Here is a 22,361-nt window from a genome sequence, read left to right as displayed (position 1 = left end):
GAACATCATTATGGAGTAAAAAAAACACACAAAAATTAAAATATGCTTTGAGGTTTTAGTAAAATTAATATCTAACCTGTCTAGCCTAGTCAAAGTTTAGTTGTGTAAATAAACAGCATGTGTTCTCTCAGTCGAGAGATCAAAACCCTAAAAATAACGCTGATTGCCCGACTGGCTCATTTAACTTTTGTGTGTGCTGTAAAATGCGGCTAATAATTTTTGACCGGCATATAACTGAACATATCAAGCAAACATAACATAACATAAACAAACATAAACAGGTTAAAAACATGGGTTTCAGCCCAGTCAAGCCCAAAGCTAAATCTGGAAGGCCATGACCAGTTTTACAGGTTGGTATCTAGTAATCAGGATAATTATGATATGGCCTGAACAAACCTGAACAAGTTACTCAGGGTCTTCAAGATTACGCTACTTGCCTACAGGCAGGCGAGTTTCAGAGGTGGAGTTGCATCTGACCGCTTTAAAAACCCTCCTGACCATCCGATTCAGCACATTTTCCAGTCGTTCGTCGAGATGATGAACACTCGAGTGTGCTGCTCGTTGATTGCTGTTTTGTTGTGTCTCTTTGTATTCTTGAGCACAACAGATGCTGAAGAAAATGTCACAGGTGAGATTTTCTTAACTTTTAAAATGTAAACCCAACTAAACTAAGATTATGAGAACATTTCAAAGATTATATGTGGGCTTTGGAGTGGCTAAGGTGCAAAATAGTGTAGAAGATTTTTAAAGTATAATTTATTCATGTACAATAAATTTGAATATAGCTATACAGTAAGTTATTCTACTATTATAATGTATTCACCTGTGTGTATAGTTGCCTACATAAGAATGAATAGGGGCCTGCATGAGAATGAAATGTGCAGACACTTATTATGGTAAAGCTGCACATCTTGTTTGGAAATTAGACAAAATATGTGATGGAGCCTCTTCCTTCTGCTTTTTCAGGAAGCAAACTAGTGGCACAGCAAATACAAGGTAAGCGATAACAACTGTGTGTGAAATATGATTTAACACTCTTTGAGGAAAACTGTATAAAAGAGTGTGCAGACACAGACTCAATATTCTGTAGAGTCTCTCGATCATTAAAGCACACAATTTTGAAGAGATCTGAGAATTGAGAAGATAATATACTTTATTTATTTTTTGTATATCAGCAAAGCCAGGAGTATGTCCTTTATTCAGTCCTGATGGAGCAGTGGACAAACCATGTTTGAAGCTGTGTTTCCATGACCGAAACTGTCCGGATGATCAGAAATGCTGCAGCAGTGGATGTGGACGACAGTGTATGCCTCCATATAAAGGTATTTATATATTGTTATATTAATGTGAATTAAATTAGTTCATATTTTTAAATCGAGTGAGGCGCTGATCTGCTTTCTCAATCATGTTTATATAACAGAAAAGCCAGGAGTGTGTCCAAAAATGAATCTTAAAGATTGTCTTGAGTTATGTTCCCAAGACGGTCAATGTCCGGATGATCAGAAATGCTGCAGCAATAAATGTGGACATCGGTGTGTGCCTCCATATAAAGGTATTCATATTGCTATAATGGTGTGAATTGAATTATTTTTTTAAATACTTTTAAATGCAATGAAACATTCAGTGATCTGCTTTCTTTATCGTGTGTTTGTATAACAGAAAAGCCTGGAGTGTGTCCAAAAATCCAAATATTTGGACCGTGTAAGGAGTTGTGTTCCCTAGACGATGACTGTCTGAATGATCAGAAATGCTGCAGCAATGGATGTGGACATCAGTGTATGGATCCATCTAAAGGTACGTTATACTAATGAATTGGTCAGCTTTTCTCCCCATTACAGTGATTGAGTCATTCAGTATTCAGTGATCTGCTTTCTCTCATGTGTTTGTATAACAGTTAAACCAGGAGTGTGTCCCAGGAGAGGACCTGGAGTAGGATTGTGTCATGTGTTTGACTGTGTTGATGACATTGACTGTCCGGTCAATGAGAAGTGCTGCAGCACAAGATGTGGACGTGAATGTAAACCTCCATTTCCCCTTCCATTTCCCCATCCATTTCCCACTCCAGGTATTTGTTCTACTGATGATGTTTTTGAGTTGTATCATTTTCAATTGCAAAGTAACTGAATTTGGCTCATATCACCTTTTCAGATGTATGGCTTTTCAGAATGATTGATACTATTTGAAATACTCTAAAAGTAAAACTTGTTTGTGTGTTGTAATGCGTTTGAGTTTGAATCCATCTGACTGAACAAACTAAATCTGACTATCTGTTTTCATGCAGTGAGGCCTGATCCATGACTCAAACCAAATGTGTGCTGGTAACTCTTCCATGATGATCAGTATCCTGCCAGACAGAAGTGTTGCCCAACCACCTGTGCATGCAGCAGACCATGCCAGTTTAACTATTGGGGGAAAAGTCCTCGGGTGTTGTTTTTTTTCTCTTTGCTGTTCTTGATCTTTTAAATGTATTCAATCTTTTAGCTTAGTGAGACGTGTGTGTATTGAATGTTGTTGTGGTGAAATACAAATACCAGAAATTAAACCAAGATTACAGGGTAACCATAATGTGTGGTTTATTAAACACTGGTTTAATAGCATAGTTAACATGCCTCTAAATACTCCAGATTTGATTATTTTTTTTTTTTATATTAATATAGTACTTAATACTTTTGACTCATTTTCTTCAAATATGATTTTAAAGATTAAAATGTCAGGTTTACTATTTTTACCTGAGCAAGTAGTAGGCAACTGACAAAAAAGGTAATAGATAAACCCTGCACCCTCTGACTAAAAGCAGACTGAAGCACCAGTAAAGACACACACACACACACTTCCTTGCTCCTTCTCCCATTTGACATTTGATTGCCTCATGAAATCTGTTTAAAATATCTTTATCAACTCCGGTTGCTTGCTATTGATTAATGCAACACATATGCGGTCTCGTAGCCTGTTTCTCCCAATATATTCTAGAGTGCATATTATTTATTAAAACAGCCTAATGTCTCAAGTGCCTGAGACCCAGCTGAATTTAAAGCAGATTATTTCAAGCATTTAAAAATAAAATAAATAATTGTCACACAAACATCAAAATTTAGAGTATGTATCTCAACAATGGCGACATGCTTCATGCTGCAATGTATTCTGGGTACATCATGCACAACTCATCTGTGGCACACAGAATGCATTGCGGCATGAAGCTTGTCAACATTGTTGAGATTCATACACTAATTATTGAGGTCTCTGTGTGTCTAAGCAGTCTCTAGGTCATTAACAATGTCGTTTAGAAAGAACAGACAAAATATGATATGCATTTGTAGAATCTTATGTACTGCATCTGCTATAGTCTCTAATGTTATATTAATAGCATAGATTCTACTCCAGATCAAACCAATTGAACAGATCACTTCATGAAAAAAGTTTTAATATCAGCAAGCAACCAACATCACCTGACAACAGTTTTCTCGCACTGTTTTTGCTATAACAAATATAGTTATAGTGGTTAAATGAACAGATACACTGAAAAAGAGTCACCTAAGTACTGATCACCATAATGGTGACGTCAAACTAAACTATTATTTTCAATAAACCATCAACACCTCTGTTAATCTCAATAAGAACTTTTTTACACTTATGACAGAAATAAATCTTGTTTATAATAAGTGCAGTTGGTAATACTGTTTTTGGAGTTATTTACTAGAGTTTGACACCAAACAGAGGTTGGGTTTTCACTTTCAACCAACATTTTGACTTCTGAGCAATGTAAGTTCACATCTAGTGTGATGTGAAGCTTTATTAGAATGTTAGAGAATAATGTTGTTATAATGCTATCAATAGACATTTTTACAATGTTTTTCGAGAATGTTATCCTAACTTTTAGCAGAACATTCTGGGAACTCAAATAAAACTAGTCGCTGAAAACGTTCCCAGAACATTAAACATTTCTAGGTGGGGAGCCTCTAAGGGACCTGGTGGTGGAAAAATAATTGTTATATTGCAAAACTTTCACGCTCAACTGAAACCAGAGTATTTACTTCTGAGAAATGGTGAACAAATTGCATAATTGTGTAAGTGTCTGACAAAAGATTATCAGTTGTGCCACCCCTCCATCTTGAAAACCTTTTAATCCCTAATAAATTCGACTTTATCCCAAACATGACTGAGAATGAGTAGGTATTTGCTTGTGTAGTAGCCCTATTATTGTCTGTCTGCATTTTTAACTGTCACAAAAAAAAAAAAAAAACTATTTTCAGAAGCAAATTTTTTAACCCACTAACAACAAAAAAAAAAAGAAAAATCTAGCTTAATGTTAGTTTCGTTTAAAATAGATTTTTCATATTTTTTGTTAGTGGGTTAAAAAATTAGCTTGCTATTTTTGTGTGGGCAGCCCTAAAAACGCCACTTTTTCACTTAGCCTGTCTACTGTCTATCACACAGAGTAAGAGTTCATCTCATATACCGCTCGGGCAATTAGTCACATTAATGTTTCTTCATACTGTCTCGCTGTTGTATAGCTATATTCTCTTCAAACATATGTAGCGTGAGAGGGCAATAGAAATTCTATGGGAAATTACAATGCCCAATCAACATAGCCTGACTACGCCACCCTGAATCTCTCTCAGGGAGAGTTAAGTTAAATTATAGACACAGGTTCATTGTGTACATTGTCAACAGTAGGAACAGAGACGTGTTTCTCAAATATAACAAAATCCACAATTTATTGACAAGACATGATATTAAAAAAAAACAAAAAAATGACACACCCAATTATGGGCCTGAATTTTTAGTCAGGGCAATCACACTTGGACTTGATAATCACACTTATAATGTTAAAATAGAGAACACCAACTTCAAGAAACAAAAACCAACCAAAAGAAAAAAAAAAAAAACTAGCGGACACTTGAGGAGGACCGACTGTTGGCGTGAGCCCACACTATCACCCCTGTGACATTCACCAGTACTCGTGCCTAAATAAAGAAAACACACACACACACACAGAAATAAATGTGCACAACACAGTGTACATGCAGCACCACAGGAGAGTATCCACCAAAGAGGCCACACCCGCGATCCTACCAGCACCCCTCAGTGATCCACTAAAACAAAAGACAAATAAATAAATAGTTGGTTCTCAGAGTAAAACTCATGCTCAGAAAACTGACCATACTAGCCCTGGTGCGGACTAAAAACAGTAGCAATACCCAACCTTACTAGACATGTCACAATATAAAATAACATTAATAAACAGACCTTAACCAACCAACCAAACAAAATAAAAGGTTTACATATCCCAAAAAGGGAAAACAAGGGGGAGAAAAGACAGCAGTGGCAAAGAACTGGAAATCCTAAGAAAAACAAAATATACAAAATGTTACATCAAATAAATATCAGATCAAATAAACATCAACTACACAAATATTGCCACTCCCCCAGCTGAATCACTCCAAACACACATAAAACCCTACCGATGCTCTAAAAGGGTTGAACAGTATCACTTTCAATGGTCACTAACGTACGTCCACCAGCCCCACGACCATCAGCTGACTTCAGACTAGGGCTGCACGATTAATCGCATGCGATTGTCATGCGTGTCTCATCAGTAAAGATGGTTCTGTGATTAGCGGTAAATGTCCATCAGCTGCTTTCAAATGGAGCCGCACCTAATATACAGAGCCGTAGATCGTTGACAAGCTACGCAATATCGCGTTCATAACCGCATGCGATTAATCTGCGATTATGAACGTGATATTGCACAGCTTGTCAGTGAATTACGGCTTCCCATCACACTAGATGTGGACTGACATTGCTCAGAAGTCAGATGTTGGTTGAAAGTGAAAACCCAATCTCTGTTTGGTGTCAAACTCTAGCGTAAATACTCCAAAAACATGACAATCTTCACTTATTATAAACAAGATTTATTTCTGTCATAAATGTAAAAAAGTTCTTATTGAGATTAACAGAGATGTTGATGGTTTATTGAAAATTATAGTTTAGTTTGATGTCACCATTATGCTGATCAGTACTTAGGAAGTATGAGTCTTTTCAGTGTTAGCGTTCATTTAGCTGCTGTAATTATATCTGTTACAGCAAAAACATTGAGAAAAAGATGTGGTTAGATAATGTTGGTTACTGGCTGATATTAAAGATGTCTTAATGTAACAATCTGATGAACTGATTTTACCAGGAGTCTGTTCTACGCTATTAATTTGACATTAGTGACTATAGCAGATGTGTTGCAATACACAGGGTCCTGACAATTTATGTCATTTTATTTTTATCTGATCTTTTTAAACTACATTGTTTTAGAATCACTTCAAACCTTAGGATGCTTAGACATACAGAGACCTTAAGAATTAGTGTAAGAATCTCAACAATGGTGACATGCTTCATGCCGCAATGCATTCTGGGTGCTACGGATGAGTTTTGCATGATGTACCCAGAATACATTGCAGCATAAAGCATGTCACCATTGTTGAGATTCATACACTGAATCTTGATGTTTGTGTGACAAATTTTTTTGAATCTTTGAAATTATCTGTTTTAAATTCAACTGGGTGTCAGGCTGTTGACCATTGAATCACTTTAATAAATAATACTTAACTAACACCACACAGTAGCTTGGGTGAAAACAAGTAATCAGACATATCAATCATCAGCAAGCAAACAGCACCATTGAACCACATATTTGTTTGCTGTTTTAGCCACAATAAAGATACTCGAAGGCTATTGGCTCGAGGTTGAGTAATTCTTTGACAGGATGAAATGCTTGTTACCCGGTTCACCGAGCTGCGCGTGCGCTGCTTATAGCGCCGCGCTGCTGCGGAGGGAGGAACTTCACTGAACGAGAAATATGACTCAGCGTATAGCGTGAACGAGAACGATTCGTTCACCTTAAAGATTTGTTCAAAAAGAACGATTCGTTCACGAACGACACATCACTAGTGAATACAAGTAATCAGACATATCAGTCATCAGCAAGCAAACAGCACCATTGAACCACATATTCGTTTGCTGTTTTAGCCACAATAAAGATGACAGCAGCTAAAAAGCAACACCGTCAAGTCAAGTGTCAAATTGCACAACTAAAGCCAACACTTACCAGCATTATGGTGACATCAAACCAAGCTATTACTTTTAAACAGACATCAACATCCACATCTAAACATCCACTTAAATCTTAATTAGAATGTTATGGAATAATGTTCTAATAATGTTATTGATAAACATTTGTAGAATGTTTTTAGAGAACGTTATCCTATCTTTTGAGAGAACGTTCTGGGAACAAAAATAAAACTACCCGCTAAAAACATTGTTAGAACAATCCATGGGAATGTTCTTAGAACATTTTAGAACAAAGAAAATTCTAGCTGGGAAGTGCCGCTCCATTTGAAACCAGGTGGTGGACATTTACTGCTAATCACAGAACCGGCTTTACTGACAAAGACACGCATGACAATCGCATGCGATTAATCATGCAGCCCTACTTCAGACACAGACTTAGATGAAATCAACTGAAATAAAATACATGAAATCTCTCAAGATCTGATTAAACAACCCCACAAACAGCATCACCAGCTCCACTTATTAATAACCAGACTGACTTTATTTCTGTCAGACGTCTACAGAAGATATTATTGAGAATGAACTAAGGTTTAGATGTTGATTTATTGTTTAATTTGAAGTAACCATGTTAGAGATCAGTGTTTGCTTTAGTTGGGCTCTTGACCCTTGATTTCTGTGTTAGTCTTTTCTCTGGCTGTTATAACCGTGTGTTTCTAAAACACAATTGTTGTAACTCAAAAGCCCAGAAGAAATGCCATCAGGTGTTAATTTGTACTTAGGTGTAGGTTGTTATACTTTATATCGGTGATGATAATTATTCATTATTATTCACAATTATTGATCCATAAGGAGTCTAATCTCTGATGAAGTAGGTGTTGTGTTATTAGTAGGGCTGGGCGATATATCTAACGATATGATCATGCGCAGCGCATCTAATCAGTAAAGCTGCTTCCGTGTTCACCGCTAAAATCTCCATCACCTGCTTATAATTGGAGTGGCATTTAATAGACAGAGCCGTAGATCGCTGACAAGCCACGCCATATCGCGTTGATGAATCGCCTTCGATAATGAACGCGATATGGCGTGGCTTGTCAGCTATCTACTGCTCTGTCTATCAGAGTTGGGACTTTAAAGTCACAAGCAAGTCTTCAAGTCATATCCAAGTCCTCAAAGGGTTAAAGTTAATGAGATAATTAAGTGACTAATTAAATGATGATTGTGCATTAGTGATGAGCATCTGCTGTTAACAATCAACATCACTGAAGTAAAGAGAAACACAAGAACTACAACTGAATTTAGCCACAGCCTTCAACTGAAAAAAAAAGTAAAAGAAAAAAAAAAAACACTATGCCACCATAATTGTGGTCAAGGTTTGCTTTAAGTAGTGTCTTGACCCTTTTACTAATTCAAACCAATTTGATTCAAAACAATTGCAATATTGTTTTCGCAACAAACATGTATGCATTGCTGAGTTGAACCATGCAGTAACAGATGATCTTATGCTTTTTCTGCTTCTAACTCATGATGACTGAACATCATGAAATTGTGTTTATCTTTGATAGTAGACTGACACTCAGCTATTACTGAACTGAAGTAAAAAAAAAAAAAAAATTGTAGACACACACAGACATCAAGAACCAGCATATGACTCTCAACAGTGGTGACAATCAACAAAATGTTGCATGCTGGGTAAAACCTTAGTAAAAACTCCCGTCATGCACTGCAGTATGAAAAATTGTCACCACTGTTGAGGATCGTGTGATAAGTGTGTTTGTCTAAAAACCTGTCACCTTTTGTGTCTTTCATCATTGAAACATTGTGATTTTTTTTTTTTTTAACTTCAGTTCAGTAATAGCTGAGTGTCAGTCTACTATCAAAGATAAACACAATTTCATGATGTTCAGTCATCATGAGTTATAAGCAGAACATGCATAAGATCATCTATTACTGTAAGGTTTGATTCAGCAATGCATACATGTTTGTTGCGAAAACAATATTGCAATTGTTTTGAATCAAATTGGTTTGAATTAGTAAAAGGGTCAAGACACTACTTAAAGCAAACCTTGACCACAATTATGGTGGCATAGTTTTTTTTCTTTTACTTTTTTTTTCAGTTGAAGGCTGTGGCTAAATTCAGTTGTAGTTCTCGTGTTTCTCTTTACTTCAGTGATGTTGATTGTTAACAGCAGATATTCATCATTAATGCAAAATCATCATTTAATTAGTCACTTAATTATCTCATTAACTTTAACCCTTTGAGGACTTGAATATTACTTGAAGACTTGCTAGTGACTTGAAAGTCCCACCTCTGATAGACAGAGCCGTAGATCGCTGACAAGCCACGCCATATCGCGTTCATTATCGAAGGCGATTCATCTGCGATAATGAACGCGATATGGCGTGGCTTGTCAGCGATCTACGGCTCTGTCTATTAAATGCCACTCCAATTATAAGCAGGTGATGGAGATTTTAGCGGTGATCACGGAAGCAGCTTTACTGATTAGATGCGCATGATCATATCGTTAGATATATCGCCCAGCCCTAACTCTCAGTATCTTCCGCCCGTGCGCGTAGCGGGGCTGAGACGCTCGCCGCTCCTGCGGGGGCCTCTTACACCAGAGATCAGTCTCAAGAGACTGATTCCCTTAGTAGATTATTTAGCAGCGTGGAAACTACTGCCAAATGTATCTCGATGGGTCCTGCACACAGTAGAAAAAGGCTACCGTATTCAGTTCGGCTCCGTGTCGCCAGTATTCAACGGGGTCGTTCAGACGATAGTCGGCCTCAGGCAGGGTCGGGTTATGGAACAGGAAGTGAAAACCCTATTATAGAAGGAGGCCATCGAGGTGGTCCCTCCTCAGGACAGGGAGTCAGGATTTTACAGCCGGTATTTCATAGTTCCAAAGAAGGATGGGGGGTTGCGTCCGATTATAGACTTGAGGGTCTTAAATCGTTCAGTTATGAGACTAAAATTCAGAATGCTCACAATCAAGCATGTTGTAGCTCAGATCAGGTCCGAGGACTGGTTTGTCACAATAGATCTCAAAGACGCATATTTCCACATATCCATCCTTCCACAACACAGGAAGTTTCTGAGGTTCGCTTTCAGGGGCGAAGCTTACCAATATCGAGTACTTGCCTTTGGCCTTGCACTCTCCCCCCGCACGTTCACAAAATGTGAAGACGCAGCTCTGGTCCCCCTGCGCATGCAGGGCATCCGCATTCTCAACTATATCGACGATTGGTTGATCTTAGCTCAGTCAGAGCAGGTTGCAGTTGGGCATCAAGATGTCGTCCTCGCACATATGGGGGAGCTGGGTTTGAGACTGAATGCCAAGAAGAGTGTGCTTTCTCCGGTTCAGAGAACCACCTATCTAGGCGTAGTATGGGATTCGACCGCGATGCAGGCACGATTGTCCCCTGCTCGTATCGAGTCGATCCGCATCTCAGTCGAGAGAGTCAAAGAAGGCCAGTCACTCACTGTCAAACAATTTCAGAGATTGTTGGGTCTGATGGCAGCTGCGTCCAACGTGATACCTCTTGGCCTGCTGTACATGAGACCCCTACAGTGGTGGCTCAAGACCAAGGGATTTTCCCTGAGGGGCAATCTACTTCGCACTATCAAGGTCACGCGGCGCTGCCTCCATGCCTTAGACATGTGGAAGAAACCTTGTTTCTTGAAACAGGGCCCGGTGTTGGGAGCTCCTTGTCGCCGTGTAACACTAGCGAAGGATGCATCTCTCACCGGCTGGGGTGCAGTCATGAGTGGCCACCCTGCCCGTGGTCTGTGAAGTGATTGCCATCTAACATGGCATATCAATTGTCTAGAAATGCTAGCAGTTTATCGTGCACTGAAGCACTTCCTCCCAGACCTAAGGGGCCACCATGTGTTGGTGCACACCGACAACACATCGGTGGTCTCTTATATCAACCACCAGGGAGGTCTGCGTTTGCGCCCTTTGTACAAGCTGGCGCACCAGATCCTGGTGTGGTCCCAGAGCAAACTCCTCTCATTAAGAGCAGTATATATTTCTGGGAAACAAAATATGGGAGCAGACATACTGTCGAGGCAGGGGCCGAGGCCCGGGAAATGGAGACTTCACCCAGAAGTAGTGAAGCAGATATGGAGAGTATTTGGCAGGGCTCATGTAGACCTATTTGCATCTCAAGAGACGTCACAATGCCCCCTTTGGTTCTCTCTAGTTCATCCAGCTCCTCTGGGACTGGACGCTATGGTACAGACCTGGCCGAGGCTTCGTCTGTACGCATTTCCCCCTATCGCTCTGCTCCCGGGAGTTCTGGCGAGAGTGCGCCGGGACGGGGTCCGTCTGTTGTTAGTAGCCCCGTTCTGGCCGGGCAGAGTATGGTTCTCAGCAGAGGTGGAGAGTCCAGGGGTCAGAAAGTAAAAGTCCTGCCACATTTTTGCTCCACCCATGAACTCAGCAGCTGATTTCACCAGAGGAGGAAACAAGTCATTCCTTCCAAGTCACAAACGAGTCTCAACTCAAATCCCAAGTCCTCAAAGAGTTAAAGTCAATGAGATAATTAAGAGACTAATTAAATGATGATTGTGCATTGGTGATGAACACCTGCTGTTATTGGGCGTTACAGAGGATCAGATGCTGATGTTTTATTGGTTAAAATTATGCCACCATCATGGAGATCAGTGTTTGCTTCATCAAACAAAAAAATACAACTGCTTAAGTGTGATTTATCATGCTTTTTGTTTACAACTAGCACATGCTGATGACATTTTATTCTTCTTTAGTAACATGCATCATATTGTACGGATCAGTAGCAGTGTGCTACGAGCAGGATATATTGCCATCTGAAGGGCACTTCGGAGTGAAAACAAACATGGCCACCATATTGAATGATTGTTCCAAACCAAAGTGCTCAAAGCTGGCCACTTCAAATTTCCCTTCAGAATGAAGCATTTTGAAGGGTACAAATGATGGACACTTTGGGCTCCCATGATCCTTTGCGCAGATTCTTTTTATGATGGTGGTGTCTATGTGTGGGTTTATGATGATGACGCAGAAGGGCACTTCAAGACACAGTTGTTTGGTCCCCTACACTCGTCAACCCTTTGAAGCTCTCACTCTGGAGGGTAAACTCTTTGAAGGGATCAGGGCATAGGGATGAGCCCTTCTGAATGGAACACAGGGTAGATGTTCTCATCATACAGTCTCCACACGTTGTAGCCAAGTTTATTAGATCCATGTTGTATAGAGTGACATGCAGTGTTTTTATAAGATTGCTAAAATCGTGCAGTGTGTTTTGGACTTTACACTACCTGTTTAAAACTCAGAAAAATACAAAAGGTATAAAGAGAAAATACTTTAGTGCAGAGGTACAGAGGTTCAGTTCCTGGAGGGCCACCTGCAGTATTTTGCTCTGACCCTAATTAGACACACCTAAACCAGCTAATCAAGGTCTTCAGGATTTCAAGAAGCATCCAGGCAGATGTGGTGGAACTGGTTGGTTCTAGACTCTGGACACTGGCCATTTAGATGTTTAGAGATCAGTATTTATCGTCAAAGAAAACCCTTTCATACAAAAACACTCAAAAAACACATTTTAAAATGGACAAATAAAAAAAAAAAAATTTATTTGGGGGGGGGGGGGGTGGGTTAACCCTTGTGCATTGTTCAAATTCACAACCCTTTCGTTATGTTCGGGATGAAAACATCCACTCATTTAAACTTCTGTAAAAATGTGTCAGATTTATATTTTTTCAAACATTTATTTGCATAAATCTGTTAATCAACGTCCTGATCAAAACTACCAAATGTTTATTAAAAAAATCCAAGATTTTAACTCTTTAATTGCCAAGTTCATAAATTATGTCACTAATTTTGGGGAAAAAAACACACAAAATGACTTATTTTCAATATAAAAGTAATTGTGGCTGGATTTTTTTTTTTTACTTTTTATAACAGTCTTGGGCATGTCAAAGATTAATAGCAACATTGGCTTTTTTAGTTTTTGTGCAGCATTAGAAGGCTTACTTTCTGGCTTGTATATGGAGTTATATGGAGTATAACAGCAAATTATGAAAATAAAAAAAAATAAAATATTGAAAAAATTCCATTTTTTTTAGGAATTTTGACCTTCTATAGGTTATTTTATCAGGAAAATACCTTATACTTAGAAACAGGGCTGGAGAAGGGGCCTATTTTCAATTCATGACCTGGCTCCACAAGACCAACTTGTTTCAAAAGGATAATATGCAGATAAATTTCAAATAACATACTGGATATTTTTTAGAAAACCTTCTACAGTCAAACTTTTCAATATGCAAAGCAGAAAAAAAAAAACACTGCACATACAAATTCAATCAGCAAAAACTATATGGATTAAACTATATCCTCATCAATATAAAGTGTCATAAACACCACTGTAAAAACCTTGATATGGACCAAAAGTAAATTGAGCCTACTGAATTGATTCCAGAAGTCCAGTCCGCCAAACCCATAATTACAAGCTGCATTCACGGCATGTCGTAGTCATAGTCACTGTGATTTCAAGATGACTACACATGATGTTTTACTTGGAGCTGTTCATATCCTTGGATTCGGATTCGGACCTATCACACTATCACACATTTTGCCTAAACATTTCAACTAATGAATCTGGGGTGGCCAGGTATAAGTTGTAGCCCCTGGGTTTGAGGTTAGGTTTGGGTCCTACCCATACACTACAGATGCCCTAAATAAGAACATCATTATGGAGTAAAACAAACCACACAAAAATTCAAATATGCTTTGAGGTTTTAGTTAAATTAATATGCAACCTGTCTAGCCTAGTCAAAGTTTAGTTGTGATATTTTAATAAAATAAACAGCATGTGTTCTCTCAGTCGAGAGATCAAAACCCTAAAAATAACGCTGATTGCCCGACTGGCTCATTTAACTTTTGTGTGTGCAGTAAAATGCGGCTAATAATTTTTGACCGGCATATAACTGAACATATCAAGCAAACATAACATAACATAACATAAACAAACATAAACAGGTTAAAAACATGGGATTCAGCCCAGTCAAGCCCAAAGGTAAATCCGGAAGACCATGACCAGTTTTACAGGTTGGTATCTAGTAATCAGGGTATTTACGATATGGCCTGAACAAACCTGAACAAGTTACTCAGGGTCTTCAAGATTACGCTACTTGCCTACAGGCAGGCGAGTTTCAGAGGTGGAGTTGCATCTGACCGCTTTAAAAACCCTCCCGACCTTCCGATTCAGCATGTTTTCCAGTCGATCGTCGAGATGATGAACACTCGAGTGTGCTGCTCGTTGATTGCTGTTTTGTTGTGTCTCTTTGTATTCTTGAGCACAACAGATGCTGAAGAAAATGTCACAGGTGAGATTTCTTAACTTTTAAGAAACCCAACTAAACTAAGATTATGAGAACATTTCAAGGATTATATGTGGGCTTTGGAGTGGCTAAGGTGCTAAATAGTGTAGAAGATTTTTTAAGTGTCCATGTTAATCATGTACAATAAATGTGGATATAACTACAAACAGTAAGTTATTCTACATAAGAATGTATAGGGGCCTGCATGAGAATGAAATGTGCAGACACTTATTATGGTAAAGCTGCACATCTTGTTTGGAAATTAGACAAAATATGTGATGGAGCCTCTTCCTTCTGCTTTTTCAGGAAGCAAACTAGTGGCACAGCAAATACAAGGTAAGCGATAACAACTGTGTGTGAAATATGATTTAACACTCTTTGAGGAAAACTGTATAAAAAGAGTGTGCAGACACAGACTCAGTATTCTCTGTAGAGTCTCTCGATCTCATTGTCTTTAATGAAGTCTATCTTCTGGCATCAAAACCTCAAGACTTTGATTGCTGTTATCTTTCACAAATAACTGCACAGAACCACCAGCAACACAACATTTTGAAGAGATTTGAGAATTGAGAAGATAATATACTTTTTTTTTTTTTTTTGTATATTAGCAAAGCCAGGAGTATGTCCTTTATTCAGTCTTGATGGAGCAGTGGACAGACCATGTTTGAAGCTGTGTTTCCATGACCGTTACTGTCCGGATGATGAGAAATGCTGCAGCAATGGATGTGGACGACAGTGTATGCCTCCATATATAGGTATTTATATATTGTTATATTAATGTGAATTAAATTAGTTCATATTTTTAAATCGAGCGAGGCGCTGATCTGTTTTCTCAATCATGTTTATATTACAGAAAAGCCAGGAGTGTGTCCAAAAATTTATCTTGATGATTGTCTTGAGTTATGTTTCCAAGACGGTCAATGTCCTGATGATCAGAAATGCTGCAGCAATAAATGTGGACATCGGTGTGTGCCTCCATATAAAGGTATTCATATTGCTATAATGGTGTGAATTGATTTTATATATATATATATATATATATATATATATATATATATTTAAATCCAATGAAACATTCAGTGATCTGCTTTCTTTATCGTGTTTTTGTATAACAGAAAAGCCTGGAGTGTGTCCAAAAATCCAAAGATTTGGACCGTGTAAGGAGTTGTGTTCCCTAGACGATGACTGTCTGAATGATCAGAAATGCTGCAGCAATGGATGTGGACATCAGTGTATGGATCCATCTAAAGGTACGTTATACTAATGAATTGGTCAGCTTTTCTGCCCATTACAGTGATTGAGTCATTCAGTATTCAGTGATCTGCTTTCTCTCATGTGTTTGTATAACAGTTAAACCAGGAGTGTGTCCCAGGAGAGGACCTGGAGTAGGATTGTGTCATGTGTTTGAGTGTGTCGATGACATTGACTGTCCGGTCAATGAGAAGTGCTGCAGCACAAGATGTGGACGTGAATGTAAACCTCCATTTACCCTTCCAGGTATTTGTTCTACTGATGCTTGTGTCTCCAACATACACCGTTTTTGAGTTGTATCATTTTCAATTGCAAAGTAACCGAATTTGGCTCATAACACCATTTCAGATGTATGGCTTTTCAGAATGATTGATACTATTTGAAATACTCTAAAAGTAAAACTTGTTTATGGTTTGTGTGTTGTAATGCGTTTGAGTTTGAATCCATCTGACTGAACAAACTAAATATGTTTCCATGCAGCGAGGCCTGATCCATGACTCAAACCAAATGTGTGCTGGTTACTCTTCCATGATGATCAGTAACCTGCCAGACAGAAGTGTTGCCCAACCACCTGTGCATGCAGCAGACCATGCCAGTTTAACTATTGGGGGAAAAGTCCTCGGGTGTTGTTTTTTTTCTCTTTGCTGTTCTTGATTTTTTAAATGTATTCAATCTTTTAGCTTAGTGAGACGTGTGTGTATTGAATGTTGTTGTGGTGAAATACAAATACCAGAAATTAAACCAAGAATGCAGGGTATCCATAATGTGTGGTTTATTAAACACTGGTTTAATAGCATAGTCAATATGCCTCTAAATACTCCAGATTTGATTATTATTATTATTATTATTTTATATAGTACTTGGTATGTTTGATTCATCTTCTTCAAATTTGATTTTAAAGATTATAATGTCAAGTTTATCATTGTATAAAACTGTTTTTGTGAAAACCTACTTAAGCAAGTAGTAGGCACCTGACAAAAGAGGTAATAGATAAACCCTGCACCCTCTGACTAAAAGCAGACTGAAGCACCAGAAAAGACACACACACACACACACACACACACTTCCTTCCTACTCCTCCCATTTGATTGCCTCATGAAATCTGTTTAAATTGTCTTTATCAAAATCAGATTAAATCATTGTATTTGGCGTTTTTTCTTTCTTTCTTTCTTTTTTTCTAGACATTGTTAAGCACTTTGGTCAACCGTGGTTGTTTTTAAATGTGCTATATAAATAAATTGAACTTTATATTTTCGACGGACAGTCAGTGAGGTTTGTATGGAGCCTCTTAGGGACCTGGTGGTGGAAAAATAATTGTTATGTTGCAAAACTTTCATGCTCCGCTGAAACCAGAGAATTCACTTTGGTAAAAATTCTTACAATGCTGAACAAGTCTGTGACAAAAGATTATCAGTTGTGTTCTTTTTTTCCCATCTTGGAAACCTTTTAATCCCTAATAAATTCTACTTTATTGCCCTACTATTGTTTATAACTGTCTCAAAAAAAAAAAAAAGAGAATCTGATACACTGAAGGCTGGGTGATAATTGAACATGCAAAACTGTTAAGGGATGCAATTCTGATAGTGTTTTGTAGAAACATGGCTTTATGATTCAAACCGATCATGGCGAAAACAGTTAAAAGTGTCAGTGGTGCATATGCAAGACAGCACACATACAGTATTGTTCAAAATAATAGCAGTACAATGTGACTAACCAGAATAATCAAGGTTTTTAGTATATTTTTTATTGCTACGTGGCAAACAAGTTACCAGTAGGTTCAGTAGATTGTCAGAAAACAAACAAGACCCAGCATTCATGATATGCACGCTCTTAAGGCTGTGCAATTGGGCAATTAGTTGAAAGGGGTGTGTTCAAAAAAATAGCAGTGTCTACCTTTGACTGTACAAACTCAAAACTATTTTGTACAAACATTTTTTTTTTTCTGGGATTTAGCAATCCTGTGAATCACTAAACTAATATTTAGTTGTATGACCACAGTTTTTTAAAACTGCTTGACATCTGTGTGGCATGGAGTCAACCAACTTGTGGCACCTCTCAGCTGTTATTCCACTCCATGATTCTTTAACAACATTCCACAATTCATTCACATTTCTTGGTTTTGCTTCAGAAACAGCATTTTTGATATCACCCCACAAGTTCTCAATTGGATTAAGGTCTGGAGATTGGGCTGGCCACTCCATAACATTAATTTTGTTGGTTTGGAACCAAGACTTTGCCCGTTTACTAGTGTGTTTTGGGTCATTGTCTTGTTGAAACAACCATTTCAAGGGCATGTCCTCTTCAACATAGGGCAACATGACCTCTTCAAGTATTTTAACATATGCAAACTGATCCATGATCCCTGGTATGCGATAAATAGGCCCAACACCATAGTAGGAGAAACATGCCCATATCATGATGCTTGCACCTCCATGCTTCACTGTCTTCACTGTGTACTGTGGTTTGAATTCAGAGTTTGGGGGTCGTCTCACAAACTGCCTGTGGCCCTTGGACCCAAAAAGAACAATTTTACTCTCATCAGTCCACAAAATGTTCCTCCATTTCTCTTTAGGCCAGTTGATGTGTTCTTTGGCAAATTGTAACCTCTTCTGCACATGCCTTTTTTTTAACAGAGGGACTTTGCGGGGGATTCTTGAAAATAGATTAGCTTCACACAGACGTCTTCTAACTGTCACAGTACTTACAGGTAACTCCAGACTGTCTTTGATCATCCTGGAGGTGATCATTGGCTGAGCCTTTGCCATTCTGGTTATTCTTCTATCCATTTTGATGGTTGTCTTCCGTTTTCTTCCACGTCTCTCTGGTTTTGCTCTCCATTTTAAGGCATTGGAGATCATTTTAGCTGAACAGCCTATCATTTTTTGCACCTCTTTATAGGTTTTCCCCTCTCTAAACTTTTTAATCAAAGTACGCTGTTCTTCTGAACAATGTCTTGAACGACCCATTTTCCTCAGCTTTCAAATGCATGTTCAACAAGTGTTGGCTTCATCCTTAAATAGGGGCCACCTGATTCACACCTGTTTCTTCACAAAATTGATGACCTCAGTGATTGAATGCCACACTGCTATTTTTTTGAACACACCCCTTTCAACTAATTCAACTAATTGCCCAATTGCACAGCCTTAAGAGCGTGCATATCATGAATGCTGGGTCTCATTTGTTTTCTGAGAATCTACTGAACCTACTGGTAACTTGTTTGCCACGTAGCAATAAAAAAATATACGAAAAACCTTGATTATTCTGGTTAGTCACATTGTACTGCTATTATTTTGAACAATACTGTACATCACAGAAACGTATTTGAAATCTGGAAGATGCATCTTTTAGAGTGTTTGCTCTTCTGCCAGACATCTCAAAGACATTTCACCACATTAGAATTACAAGGTTCTATCTACATTCTGAGTCATTTTCAGATATTGAGCTTCAAAGATTTTGAATTCCATGTAGCAAAAGTGATACCTTCCGTTTACAGAAAATGACGTTTCTACAAAATTTAGTAGTAGCTCATCAGTGGTGACTGTCAGTTTAAAGGGTTAGTTCACCCAGATAGCAAATTTATGTCATTAATAACTTACCCTCATGTTGTTCCAAACCCGTAAGACCTCCGTTTATCTTTGGAACACAGTGTAAGATATTTTAGATTTAGTCCGAGAGCTCTCAGTCCCTCCATTGAAACTGTGTGTACGGTATACTGTCCATGTCCAGAAAGGTAAGAAAAACATCATCAAAGGAGGAAGTTCCCGCCTCCTTCTTCCAGATGAATATGAGGGTTTTATTGCATATTCATATATGTACATATAATATAAGAAAACAGCCAGTCTGTTAGGTGCAGCTCTGATTCAGATCACAGTGTGAACACAATCTCTGCTCCAGTGGCAGCCATGTTTTTCTGTGTCTGCCCGTCTCTATCATCAGCTTGTGTCCGCTGAGTCTGTATGTGGTCAGTGTGCTTCTCAGTTCCTTGTCTGCTACACTGTACTCTCTCTTTAGGACCAAATAGCATTGTATCTATTTGTGCAGTGGTCTGACTGTTTCCGATGTTGTGTTTCAGAGCATCAGGAGATGTTAGTGAAGCATCAGCACTGAAGCTCTGGATCAGCTGAAGGAGGGCCTTGCTTTCTTTGCTCTTAACTTGGTATTGAAGGGCTTTATAATGATATGATTGGGGGTCACTGAGTTTCAGATGTTTTTAAAATTGAATAGCCCTTTTTGAGTTCTGCATGCAGGGTGTCAATTGTATGTTTCTCCCATTTAGTGAAATCTTGATTTGGATTTGTCAGTGGACCCCACACCTCACTACCATGGGCAATGGGCTCAATTACTGATTCTAATATTTTCATCCAAATTCTAATAGGGATTTCTATAGCACATTGCCATTTTATGGCATAGAAGGCCCTGTGTGCTTTATCTCTCAGCATGAATAAAGTTTCCTGTGTACGTGTGGTGTGTTTCTTTTTTTTTTTCAAACCCAGGTAGTTGTAGTATGGTGTGGGTGTGTGTGTTATCTGGTTAGTGCCTAATGTAAATGTGCGTTATGATCCTTGGGATCTGCATCTTTTCTGAAAGCTCGAGATTTTGTTTTCCTTCAGGTTGACTATCAGGGCCCAGGTATGACAGTATTGTTGTAGCATGTCAAGGTTCTGCTGTAAACCATGTTGAATGGGAGACAGCAGAACCGGATCATCTGCATACATCAGGCAGTTGATCTGTGAGTGGTGTAGGGTGATCGCTCCAGACTGCTCCCCAGTTCATTGATGTGAATGTTAAGTGTAGTGCTTAGGCAGCGGTCCTGTCTCATTCCACGCTCTTGGGAAAGATACCTTGTATGTTTGGTGCTGATTTTTGTGTGGTGATGTCTAATGGAAGAAGTCTAATAGTAGAGCATTTATTATGCTACAGAATAACTTTCCCAGGTTGCTGTTCACACAGATGCCTCTGTAGTTGTTAGGATCCAATTTATCTCCGTTTTTGTTAAGCCTTGATTCCAGAAGTCAGGAAAGTAATCTACACTAAGAATCATATTGAATAGTTTTAGAATGGCTAATTGAAACGTACTGCCTGTGTGCTTTATCATTTCATTTACACTTCGGTCTGCTTCTCTTCAGTTCCATGCTCTACATTGTGTGCCAAAAACAAATGTTATAAACCACATTTACAAAAAAAAAAAAGAATTCACCAATTATAGATGCATAAAGGCTTACATGCTTAAAGATAATTAATGGGGAAACTTTTCCTATAATCAAATACTGCACTGATGCCTTGTTGTAATAACTGTGATTCTTTTTTTTTTTAGATGACAACATGCCTACTTGGAGCTGTTCACACCCTTCAGCCTCAGAACTATTGCACTATCAATGCCGAAACATAACTAATTAATCTGAGGTGGTCAGGCAGTACAACTCATAGCTCTCATTAAACTCCCATTTCACACACCTAAAAAATTTAATCTGGATATTAAGGATCAGGTTACAGACAGGTGCGTTTCAGGGTTGGAGTTGCGTCAGACCTCCTTGGATCTTTAAAAATCCCATTTTCAGCGAGTGCTTCAAAACCCTCCTGAACTACCGATCCAACGCTTTTTCCACTGAGAGATCGCAGGTTGAGAGGATGGCAGCATGGGTGTGTTGGTCGCTGATTGCTGTTTTATTGTGTCTTGCCAAAGGACCTTTCACAGGTGAGGACTTTTAAATTCATTACACAGCGCAAAGAAAATATGTAAATAAGTAGGCTACCCATTCATACCCATGACTTTAGGGACATGTCAGAACATAGAAATATACAGTGTAGAGTTGGAGTAGTTTAAATAACCTGATAAAGTTTATTTCTAAATCATAAATCTTGTAAGGAAAACACAATGACAAAGATGAGCATTGTTTACTTTTTTAGGAGCCGCTGATTTGGATAAAGTGTTGTTACCATCAGGTATGTATGCCATCACTACTGTCCTCTTAAATTTTACAAATGCTCTGTAGCCTACTTTATCCATTTAACAGCTCTTAAGTAAAAATGAAAAGTAAAATGAAGAGTTAAGTAAAATGAAAAACTTTTTTTTTTAAATAATTATTGTTTTTCTGTTATGTTTTGTACATCAGAAAAGCCAGGAGTGTGTCCAAGAAACAACGTAATAGGAATTTGTGTTGTGAGGGAGGATAACTGTTTCAATGACGGTGACTGCCCTAATGATCTGAAATGCTGCAGTTATGGATGTGGAAGTCAGTGTATGGCTCCATATAGAGGTACTTATATGATATTAATGTGTAGTTGTATTTATTTTTTATTTTTTATTTTTTGAATGCAGTAAGGTGTTTAGTACTGAGGTTTCTGGCATGTGTCTGTGTAACAGAAAAGCCAGGAGTGTGTCCTAGGAACCACATAATAGGAATTTGTGTTGTGAGGGATAACTACTGTTTTGATGACAGTGACTGTCCTAATGATCAGAAATGCTGCAGCAATGGATGTGGACGTCAGTGTATGGATCCATATAGAGGTATTTATATTATTTTAATGTGTGGATCTATTTTTATTTTGGTGCTGCAGCACTAAATGTGGACGTGCATGCACACCTCAATTTAAAGGTATTTTTGATTTCGATTTCAATCGCAAAGTGCTTGAAGTTGCTCTAAAGGACCATTTCAAGCACATGGCTTTTCAAAAGAAATACAGCTCATTCTAA

The 22,361-nt window shown here is 38.3% G+C and overlaps 1 protein-coding gene across 3 annotated transcripts; it reads left to right on the top strand.

The window, feature by feature from the left end:
* The first annotated feature begins 518 nt into the window (after positions 1-518).
* Positions 519-22,271, top strand: LOC113099113 (WAP four-disulfide core domain protein 3-like). Of its 3 annotated transcripts, XM_026264197.1 has the most exons (10): positions 519-628; positions 967-996; positions 1,176-1,322; positions 1,421-1,552; positions 1,660-1,794; positions 15,270-15,401; positions 15,532-15,666; positions 15,767-15,913; positions 21,781-21,924; positions 22,032-22,246. In XM_026264197.1, the coding sequence occupies exons 1-10, from the start codon at positions 535-537 to the stop codon at positions 22,229-22,231; spliced, it is 1,296 nt and encodes a 431-aa protein (XP_026119982.1). In that variant the 5' UTR covers positions 519-534; the 3' UTR covers positions 22,232-22,246. The 3 variants fall into 3 exon arrangements, with proteins under 3 accessions (XP_026119982.1, XP_026119983.1, XP_026119984.1); XM_026264198.1 differs by lacking the exon at positions 1,421-1,552 and having other exon boundaries at positions 22,032-22,271; XM_026264199.1 differs by lacking the exons at positions 519-628; positions 967-996; positions 1,176-1,322; positions 1,421-1,552; positions 1,660-1,794 and adding exons at positions 14,310-14,422; positions 14,723-14,752; positions 15,025-15,171.
* Positions 22,272-22,361: the final 90 nt, after the last annotated feature.

This window comes from Carassius auratus, unplaced genomic scaffold, assembly GCF_003368295.1.
Source record: "Carassius auratus strain Wakin unplaced genomic scaffold, ASM336829v1 scaf_tig00216865, whole genome shotgun sequence".
In the NCBI taxonomy this organism is placed as follows: domain Eukaryota; kingdom Metazoa; phylum Chordata; class Actinopteri; order Cypriniformes; family Cyprinidae; genus Carassius; species Carassius auratus.
Note: the sequence above shows the minus strand (reverse complement) of the source record. Positions and strands in the feature narration are given on the sequence as shown.

Bases quoted from the DNA above. Each gene is read 5' to 3' on its own strand.
- LOC113099113 (XM_026264197.1), top strand. From the start codon at position 535: ATGATGAACACTCGAGTGTGCTGCTCGTTGATTGCTGTTTTGTTGTGT. The intron at 629-966 runs GTGAGATTTTCT...CTGCTTTTTCAG, and splicing joins TGCTGAAGAAAATGTCACAG to GAAGCAAACTAGTGGCACAG. The intron at 15,914-21,780 runs GTATTTGTTCTA...TTTGTACATCAG, and splicing joins ACCTCCATTTACCCTTCCAG to AAAAGCCAGGAGTGTGTCCA.